Source organism: Colobus angolensis, unplaced genomic scaffold (assembly GCF_000951035.1).
Source record: "Colobus angolensis palliatus isolate OR3802 unplaced genomic scaffold, Cang.pa_1.0 Scaffold139, whole genome shotgun sequence".
Taxonomy (NCBI): domain Eukaryota; kingdom Metazoa; phylum Chordata; class Mammalia; order Primates; family Cercopithecidae; genus Colobus; species Colobus angolensis.
The window spans coordinates 625,921-636,353 of NW_012114477.1; the positions used below are offsets into that span (position 1 = coordinate 625,921).

Sequence of the window (10,433 nt, forward strand, 5' to 3'; positions counted from 1 at the left end):
ATTGATGCACATGAATGACCTGAGATGAAGATCATATCAAATGTTGCATTACATCACTTAGACCATGGGCAACAGGAGCTCCAGAGACGGTCAGATGAGTAAATGGACCATAATATTAATAACATTCACATGAGGCCGGGCGCGGTGGCTCAAGCCTGTAATCCCAGCACTTTGGGAGGCCGAGACGGGCGGATCACGAGGTCAGGAGATCGAGACCATCCTGGCTAACACGGTGAAACCCTGTCTCTACTAAAAATACAAAAACTAGCCGGGCGAGGTGGCGGGCGCCTGTAGTCCCAGCTACTCCAGAGGCTGAGGCAGGAGAATGGCGTAAACCCAGGAGGCGGAGCTTGCAGTGAGCTGAGATCCGGCCACTGCACTCCAGTCCGGGCAACAGAGCGAGACTCTGTCTCAAAAAAAAAAAAAAAAAAAAAAAAGACAGATGGTAATTTCCAGGTAGCCCAGGAGCCCTGTGCCATTTTTCCAAGACTGACCAGCTTTGAAAAGATGCTTGCCTGCCCAGTCTCCAGACATTCGCAAACTCTTCCCAAAGACAAACCCTTTCCAAAGCCCTGCTCTAAAACCGACCCAGCTCTTAGGAGGTGAGGCCAGGGCTCGCTACTGAAAGGAAACCATTGTCCTCCTAAGTGTCTGTGGGTCCAGCTGCCATAGGCCTGGAGGTGGTTCCACCACAGCCTGTGGTGCGGTCCGCCTGCAGGCTTTGATTCACTCCAGGGACAACACTTAAAAACTCCAACAGGCAACACATGCGATTCCAGGAGCCCCTGCCAGATTCATACTCTGTTTTTCCATCATTTCACTCTCCTCCCCCTCAGGAGGGAGGCTCCCGAGGCATTTTACAAATAAAAAAATCAAACCCACCAACAGGACGAGCACCTGATAAGGAGTGAGGCATTGCCCAAGAGTTCCCAGGAAGAGGCAGCTTTGTTCTCGTTTCAAGCCCTTGACACTGCTAACAGCTCTAATTACTGCATTTGCCATGGGATGTAAAATAAAACCACATTCCAGAAACCATGTAGTCTTCCTGGGAGAGACACGCAGGGAAAGGTGCCCAGGGCTGCAGGAACGTGTTCTTTCATTTCTGGTCCCTAACCTTGGCAGCTATTCTGAGAACTTAACAGTGCCTCCTTTATGTACATGAAGGAGGGCACTTTTGCACATGTAGGGATGCATCTCACTACCTGTATCTCCAAATCTGGTCTGCACATTTGACTACATTTCCTGCAAAACATACTTCTTAAGAACATGAAGATCTTCAAAATTCATCCAAGCCATTTTGGGGGAAATGAGGACTTCAGAAGTTTCTGAGGCTAGAAGCAAAACCATATAGAACTTCTTCCCACATAATTTAACTATAAAGTCTGATGATGTAACACCCACCCACACCCACATCACAAACCAAAGTGACATCACAAATACTAGAGATAATGGCTCAAAGCTGCCGGCATTAAGCCCAAATCTAAACAAATAGCAATTTGCCCATACGTGACTGAGGCAGAGAAAGACAGGTGACTAGAAATATTAAAACAAAACAAAACAAACAAACAAAAAAAAACAGAGAGAAAAGGGAAAGAGAAAATACATATTTCTTCCCCCTACTAAGCTAGCGAAAATAAAATTTAAGGCAACTGAAATATGGTAAGGTGATTTTATTTCTATAGATGACATTTCTAAGAAAGCCGGGTCTCTTTAAATATGTGATTCTGATCTATCCAAATTGTTCTGTTGCTCTTAGTTGGCCCCAGGAAATGGAGGCTGGCAGCATTAATGTTTTCATATTGCTTTTATGGTCCCCAGAGGATATTGATTTCCCTGTGAATGAGCTCTTCTTGGCGCATGGCCTTTGGGTAGAAAGTGTATTCAGCTGGGCATGGTGGATCACGCTTGTAATCCCAGCACTTTGGGAGGCTGAGGCAGGCCAATCATCTGAGGTCGTGAGTTCAAGACTAGCCTGACTAACATGGAGAAACCCCGTCTCTACTAAAAATACAAAATTAGCTGGGCGTGGTGGTGCATACCTGTAATCCCAGCTACTTGGGAGGCTGAGGCAGGAGAATCATTTGAACCCGGGAGGCAGAGGTTGCGGTGAGCCGAGATCGCGCCATTGCACTCCAGCCTAGGCAACAAGAGCTAAACTCTGTACCGGCACCACCCCCACCATAAAAAAGAAAGTATAAAGCGTATTCAGGGTTTGGCAGAACTTACTGGCTGTCATGTCTGTGTTGCAGCATGGTTGAGTGTCTACAGCGCATATGAAGTCTTGAGTGACCCTGCCTTCCATATTTTCTAGCAGGCAGGAATTATCTTCAATTCCTTGTGAACCCTCCCTGACCCCTGACTTCCTGCCCCAGCATGCTATGTTCTTTGAGAGCCTGAATATTACTGCAACCTTGTGGAGTTACTATCTCCTCCCTACTTGGTATAAAAGGCTTTAGTAAGCAGGAGAGGACATACAGTAAAATTCTAACAACTGGGTGGAAGGAATGGCCTATAAAAAGATGTTAACATTTTGCCTTCAAAGTAGATCTTTTATTCTCTGCTGAAGAACGGTCCTTTTAAAATTCATTTCTCCCTCTTATAATTCTAGCACCCAATCAATGTGAGACAAGACCCCAGCATCCCTATCTATGGACTCCGACAGTCCATCTTATTAAATACCAGGCTTCAGGACTGCTATGTGGACTCACCGGCTCTCACCAACATCTGGATGGCCAGAACGTGTGCAAAGCAGAACATTAACGCCACAGCACCAGCTACCACTTCCTCCTGGGAAGTTGTAAGGAACCCATTAATTACCAATTCCTTCTCCCTGGTTAAGCTTGTACTTAGGCGGCAACTGAAGAGTAAGTGCTGCCCAGCACCACGCAAGTGTGGAGAAGCGAAACTCTCGAAGAGATTAAAGCACAAGGACGATTCAGTGATGAAAGCCACCCAGCAGGCCAGGAAAAGAAACTCCATCAGTTCCAAGAGCAAGCGGCCAGCAGGGCACAGGAGGCCTGCGGGAGGCATTAGAGAGGTAGACGAGGACCAGTGGTGGGGAAAATGTGACGGGCGAGGGGAGGGAAAAGATAAAGCCAGAGAACACTAATGGTTGAGATTATGTGGCGTGCAGCTACCACCTGTAATCTCAGCACTTTGGGAGGCCCAGCAGGGAGGATCGCTTGAGCTCAGAGAGTTCAAGACCAGTCTGGGCAACATAGGGAGACCTCATCTCTACTAAAAAAAAAAAAAAGCCAGGCATGATGGCACATGCCTGTGATCCCAGCTACTTGGGAGGTTAAAGAGGGAGGATTACTTGAGCCCGGGAGGTTGAGGCTGCAGTGAGCCATGATTGCACTACTGCATTCCTGATTGGGCAACAGAGCAAGACCCTGTCTCAAAAAAAAGAAAAAAAAAAAGATCACTACCAAGTGAAGGAAATCCTAAAGTTGAAGACAGAATGTGGGGAGGAGGTGTAGCATGATAGAGTGGAAGAATGCCCCTGATTGTGGGGTCATGCTATTTATCATTTATACCATATCATTTATACTATGCTTAGTTCTAGAGAAGGATGAGGTGGCTTTCACAACCACAGACTTGACATGAAGGAAAAATAAGGGTGAGAAGGAAGGCTAGGATATGGGTAGTGCGTGCTTGTGCGCGCGCACGCACACACACACACACACACACACACACACACACACCAGTGGTTGGCTATAGATTTGGATTGTGAGCGTCCACATGGAGAACTTCACCTACGAAGGCCTGATTGGAGTCCAGGTCTGTTACCCCATGGTGGCCAGCAGAGCTCAGCGTACCCTGGAGCTAGGCCATCAAGATTCAAATCCCAACTCTGACTATAACTGAGGACGACCTCAGGCTTAATTTCTTTGTGCCTTGATATTATCATATTAAATGAAGGATAATGGCCCTTCCCTCATAGGGCTTCATGAAAATTAAATAAGTCAATACATGCAAAAGGCTTTTTAACAGAGCCTGGCAGAGGGTAAATAATTAGCATCTTGCGTGGTATTCAATAGATGACAGCTGTGGTTATTAACCTTCCAGCTGTGTGGCCTTGGGCAAACCAATTCCAATTTCTTTGCCTTTAAAGCTGTCTCCTGCTGACCTCACAGGGTTATGGAGAACACACGCAGTGGTATGTACATAAAGGAACTCAGTAAACTAGAACATGCTAGACAAATGTTGGTTGTTGCTGTAACCAAGACTCTGGGACACAAATCCCAGATGATTATTCTGAGCTCCCCTCTCAAGTTTTAGCTTTGACTTCTCTGCTTTCTTCCTGGCTAGAGTAAAGAAAGTTCAAAGGAGAAAAAACTAACAGTCCGCCAAGATCTTGAGGACAGATATGCTGAACATGTGGCTGCCACCCAAGCACTACCCCAAGACAGTAGGACAGCAGCCTGGAAGGGCCGAGTGTTGCTTCCTGAAACCCAAAAGAGACAGCAGTTGTCGGAGGACACGCTAACCATCCACGGTCTCCCCACAGAGGGTTACCAGGCTCTGTACCACGCTGTGGTAGAGCCAATGTTGTGGAATCCTTCAGGGACCCCCAAGAGGTACAGCCTGGAGTTGGGCAAGGCCATTAAACAAAAGCTCTGGGAGGTTCTGTGCAGTCAGGGTGCCATCTCTGAAGGTGCTCAGAAGGACCGGTTCCCTGGCAGGAAGTGGCCAGGTGTCCACGAGGAGCCTGTACTCAATAAACGGCCCAAGTTAAAGAGCAAAAAATAGGAACAGGAACTCATGGGATTAGGGTATTCTCTGCTAGAGAGCTGAAAAATAAACACAACTTTGCACCTTCCGTGTCATCTGAGTGCTTTACAAATTAGCGACACCCTCTCAGGGAAACAAAGAAGAACCAGATTCACTCAAGACCAAGGGTCCCTTTCCACTCATGATTAGGTAATTTTGAGGGGTAGATGCTGGGAGTATTTTTTCCTCCAAGGCCTTGAGGGTCTGTTAGTGTTCCAGGTAGGAAAAGGCCTGACAGATAAAGCAGACGTTTTACATTCAGGCTATGGTTCCCTATTTCCTTCCTTCTTTCCCTTTCTTTTCTTTCTTTTGAGACAGTTCTGTTGCCCAGGCTGGAGTGCAGTGGCATGATTATAGCTCACTGCAGTCTCGACTTCCTGGGCTCAAGCAATCCTCCTGCCTCAGCCTCCTGAGTAGCTAAGACTACATGTGGACCCCAACGTGTATAGCTTTTTTTTTTCTCTTGGTAGAGAGATGGGGTCTCACTATGTTGCTGAGGCTGGTCTCCAACTCCTACCTCAAGAGATCCTCCTGCGTCAACCTCCTGAATAGCTGGGATTATAGGTATGAGCTCCCACGGCTGGCCATATGGTTCCCTATTTTTAAAAAGTGGACCACTAGGCTCGATCACTATCACTCTCCTTAGCTCCTTCTACATAGGGCTGAGCAGAAAGCCTACCATTCTCACAAGGATATAAACCCACACACCCTATAACAGATGATCTCCTGTGACACTGCCTAAACCCCCAATAACCTGGATTCTCTATTAACAGGAGAGAAAGTTGTATGAACGCTTCCATGGGCAAGTAGAAGTTAAAAGTACTGCCCCATGCGAACCTCCCCTTGTTGAATCTGTCGACTTTTACTGAACAGAGCAATGACAACATATAACACATACTTGATAAAATTGTATTTTTTTTACAGTCATTTGTACAATTTGTTACAAAACCATAGAAGACTACAACTTGTTTTAAATCATTTTTGGTCTGCAAATATGTAAAATCTGTGTGCAATTATCATGTATTTACAGGGTCTTGTGTTAGTCATTTTCAATGATTATTCCAAAAATGTCACACTCTCAACATAAGACATGGCTTAAGATAAATATATTAGTAAATAAATATTCTGAGAACATATTTCCATAAATGAAATGTGCTGCTATACATATACAGAATATACATAAGTTGTTTTCTAGCTTTTAAAACATTTTTTAAAAATGGTAATGTTGGAAAAAGAGCCCTTAGACCATTTTATTACAAAATTTTTACAGCAAAGTCTTTACAAAATCTCTTTTAAGTGCTATGGGAGAAATTAAAAAAATTTAAAATAGTGCCTTGTTAGACCAACACAATAGAAAGAGTTTACATAAAGAGTAGAAAAAGGCAGTTCTGTTTAAAGAATAATATTCTCGATTAGTAATTTTTTTAGACCTCATTTTAAAAGCATTAGTCCTGCACAAACTTCGAGTAGAGACTAGCAGCACATAAATATGTGAGCAGTGGGACAGATGCGGCTTTATTTTATAAAAGGACTTGGGTTTAGGAGGAGATGCGGAAGGAGCTGAGGTTAAAGCCAGCTTACTGGGGCTGCATCCGTAAAGAGGTACCTTGTTGGTAAATACCCAAACTTCTACGTTTAGCTGGTTCTAGAACTCTTCACTGTACATGGCTGTCCTACACCCAGGGCTGGGTCACTTAACCATGCCCAACTGTCACACCCCAAATTAGAGGGATTGGGGGCAGGGGTTCTCAGTGGAAAATGAGATACTCCCAGTTTCCATGGCTATAAAACCACTACAAACCACTCAAGAGTCCACCTAAAAGGGTATCTGTCATTGGTGGAACCTTAAAACTTCAAAGAGGACATTTCTTTTGATTTATGTGTGAAAAAAATAAGACCATTGGTTATTTTATTCTGGTGATCTCCCTGTCTGAGAAGCGAACACAAATATAAAAGACAATGGTTGGTGTTACCAGCGCGGTGGCTCACGCCTGTAATTCCAGCACTTTGGGAGGCTGAGGCGGGTGGATCACCTGAGGTCGGGAATTCAAGACTAGCCTGACCAACATGGAGAACCCTCGTCTCTACTAAAAATATAAAATTAGTCCGGAGTGGTGGTGCATGCTTGTGATCCCAGCTACTTGGGAGGCTGAGGCAGGAGAATCACTTGGACCCAGGAGGCGGAAGTTGTGGTAAGCTGAGATCGCGCCACTGCACTCCACCCTGGGCAACAAGAGCGAAACTCCGTCTCAAAAAACAAACAAACAAACAAAGACAATGGTTGGTATTTGGTATTTAAGGTTTTAAAATTGCATTTTTGTTTCTACCACCTATAAGCTACAAAAAGTAAATGGGTTTCTTTTGCCATCTGCGGTTATCACTGGTTCAAGTGAAAACTAGATACACTTATTTTAATAAGCCCAGTGGAAGCCACATTCCGCACTCATCTATTTATTGCTTAAGGCTATTGAGGGGTGGTTTTCTAGCCAGGGCTAAAGAAAGCCACTTTGGGAGTTCGGTTTCAGACGAGGAAGAAAATATGCACTCAAAGGCATTAAAAACAAAACAAAACAAAACCCCCCCCACAAACAACAACAAAATCTCAATGAGAAGCTGCTTTTTGCAGTTCATATTAAAAGTCAGATCCCGCTTCCTTAAAACCATGTAATGCAAGCTGCTGTCCTTAGCAGCTGCTACTCCTGGCCCGAGAAATGAAGGCGTCCCAGATCACATGTCACCAGCTTAGGAGCTTCTCACACCCTCGGTAACAGGTGTGCGGGGCACAGTCCGAGGAACAGCCCTCAAGGGACTGCACCCGAGGATGGAGGACGGATCTCGCCAGTGAAGCCTCAATGGCAAATGTTTTGATCATCTGATGTTGGAATAGATGTCAAATCCTAGCTAGAGATAAGTAAATTTCCTCATCATAAGCTAAGGTTAAGAAAAACATTCTGATAGAGTGAGATTCTCGTTCAAGACGGGAGAAAGACCAGCACCATCACCTGGCAATCCAGGTGGTCCTTGTTCTCCTACCCACAGGGGGCCAGGTCTCAAGTTTCCAATTCTCAAGCGAGCTTTCAGACCCAATGGGCCAGTTCTTTCAGATGGCAACAAATATCTGATGAATGAATGAATAAATACAAGTGACCAAAAGAGTTAGTGAACACAAGGACTAATATGATTAGTTCCCTCTAAAAAAATTTTTTTTAAAGAACAAGGAATACATTGGACAAAAAGGATGACAATCCCTGATCTGAAATAGCTTTAAATAGATTCTCTCTCCCTTTTAAAAATGAAACACCTTAAAACCACAACGGTTTGGGCTTTTAAACTCTCCCCTTCCCCTTAATAAAAAAGGCTGGAAAAATATACAAAAACCTACCCTTTGGGTGTAAACTATCTGATAGTCTCTCTCTCTGTCTCATGGAGAATCAATACATAATAGTGCATTACGTAGACAGGATAGTAGACATCTGCAGACGAGATGAGCAATTTCAGCCATGAGGCAGAGGACTGAATAACCCTGAAGCAGAGCTTCCATGGGGAAACGGGATAGGAAAGGTATCATTCAAATGGAGCTCAGTGCAGGCCTCGTAGGTCCAGGCACATGCCCCTAGAAAGGCAGCCCAAGGAAGCAGCAGCCGAGGGGTGTGGCTGCCCCCACACAGACGCATGCGCACTGCACATCGGTGTGCCGCTGGGTCAGTGGAGAGCACTCTCCCCCAGCCCCATTGGACACCAAGGCCACAAAAGTACATTCCTTCTGGGTGTCTGTCCCCACACACCCCATCGAGCCATTTCTGTAGCCAGTGGCAGGGAGCCCAAAACATTTTTGCAAAGGACTCCAAAGTCAGGACAACCAAAGGGGACAGCCTCCTCTTCCCTGCCCCGAGGGTCAGAGTTCAGGTTGAGGGTCCCAAGAACATGCCCTTACTATGACCTGGACCTCAGCCAAGACCAGGGCTGTGAACTCTGTTGTTTCACTTGGGACCATGACCTGAGGGGACAGATTGAGGGCACTGGGCAGAATCGTCCCCATCACCCTGAAGCTTTCGTAGCAGCGGCTTGACCTGGCTCCGCAGGGCTGCAGATCATGTACACCCTATTCCTAGCTGCTGCCATCACCTGCCTAAAGGCGTGGGCTGGAGGGGCATGGCATCTGAGACCTGAAATAGTATACATTGGCATTTGCCACGAGAAAGAAAGAGGCAGCTTTGCACTCAGAGCCTGTACCCATATCAACTAGCTTTACTTCAAGTTTCTGGTTCATTTTCTAAGGCAGGTGAAGCCCTGAGCTTTTCAAAGGCCTGAGCTCCCTCCAGGGAGACAACAGTATCTACACATGATGTGGTTCATTTAATGCAGCAGTGATTTTTTTTTTTTTCAGCAAAAGTTGGCGGTTAGGGTTCTTTAAAATATATATTTAAATAACTTTTTACATTTACATACAATATCTTTAAAAAAAAAAAAAGCAGATAACTCAATCCCACACCTCAGAACCCCAAGCACACACACTTTACAAAACAGAACATGTTATCAAAAGAGGCAAAGGACTCGGAGAATTTTGTCTGTTGATTTGTTAATGGGGTAGGGGGTGGTTTTGCCACAGGGGGCTCACATTTTGGGTTGACAAGGAGGGCTCTCTTTATTACCACTTTTGTGTGTTTGTCAAAGCTAAAAAATTTTTTTGTTTTTGTTTTTTGAAGGAAGTCAGTTTGGAGTCTCCATACAGTTCCCCATTTCCAGGTTAAGAGTTCCTCCTGAGTTCAGGCTCCGGTGCTGCTGCTGTCTGCTGAGCGAGATCTCGGTCCTGGGAAAGAGAGAGAACAATCATCAGGGGAGGGAGCTGGCACCACACATGGGACCAGGCAAGGGACTCAGGTGGCCCTGTCCCCAGCGTGTGGTATGCTAAAGGGCTGAAGCACGCTCCAGTTCCCAGAGGGGCTCCATCTGTGCTGAGAGCACAGGTGCCTCCTGGAGAGCCAGCCTCTCTCATTTGGATGTACAGAGCTTTCTAGAAGCCCTTAGGTAGCATGAAAACCCAATATATTAGAGATGGTAACTGCGTGTCCAGTGTGCGTCAGGCCCTGGGAAAAGCAGGAGAGGACCCCCTCACAGAGCTTATGGACCTTAAGAGAAAGCAATTTAGCAATAGGGTAACAGGAAGTCAACAAAGGGTGTGCAGGTGATCTCAGAGGGGGCTGGAGGGTCGCTTAATCTAAGATTTGGAGGACGGTAGTAGTGGAGAGGTCTGGGAGCTGGAGTAAGCTTGGCATATGGGGAGAATGGGACGGGGCCACAGGGGGTGAAAGCAGCAAGCAAAGAGAGTGAACCAGCTCATCAGATGGGCTGGCAGGGGCTGGATCACACAGAACTGAGTGAGATGCTAACATTTATTATTATTATTTTTGAGACAGAGTCTTGCTGTGTTGCCTAGGTTTAAGTGCAGTGGTGAGATCATGACTACAGCCTCAATCTCTTGGGCTCAGCCTCCTGAGTATCTGAGACTAATGGCATGTGTCACCCTGCCAAGCTAATTAAAAAAAAAAAAAGAGGTTCATTCTATGTTCCCCAGGCTGATCTCCAACTCCTGGCCTCAAGTGATCCTCCTGCCTTGGCCTTCCAAAGCACTGGGCCAGAAGTTAACATTTTTTTTTTTT

General features: G+C 45.7%; 2 protein-coding genes across 2 annotated transcripts in view; one reads left to right on the forward strand and one right to left on the reverse strand.

Moving 5' to 3' along the window:
* Nucleotides 1-1,521: 1,521 nt before the first annotated feature.
* Nucleotides 1,522-4,822, forward strand: LOC105506613 (chromosome unknown open reading frame, human C22orf31). Its single transcript, XM_011934817.1, has 3 exons — nucleotides 1,522-1,659; nucleotides 2,609-3,037; nucleotides 4,312-4,822. The coding sequence occupies exons 1-3, from the start codon at nucleotides 1,657-1,659 to the stop codon at nucleotides 4,750-4,752; spliced, it is 873 nt and encodes a 290-aa protein (XP_011790207.1). The 5' UTR covers nucleotides 1,522-1,656; the 3' UTR covers nucleotides 4,753-4,822.
* Nucleotides 4,823-5,661: 839 nt separating this feature from the next.
* Nucleotides 5,662-10,433, reverse strand: part of ZNRF3 (zinc and ring finger 3) — a 74,490-nt gene continuing 69,718 nt past the window's right edge. The window contains exon 8 of the mRNA XM_011934818.1: nucleotides 5,662-9,583. Coding sequence (XP_011790208.1) covers nucleotides 9,540-9,583 — 44 coding nt within the window. The 3' untranslated portion in view covers nucleotides 5,662-9,539. The remainder of the gene's footprint in view (nucleotides 9,584-10,433) is intronic.

Bases quoted from the DNA above. Each gene is read 5' to 3' on its own strand.
- LOC105506613 (XM_011934817.1), top strand. The intron at 3,038-4,311 runs GTAGACGAGGAC...CTTCCTGGCTAG, and splicing joins CTGCGGGAGGCATTAGAGAG to AGTAAAGAAAGTTCAAAGGA.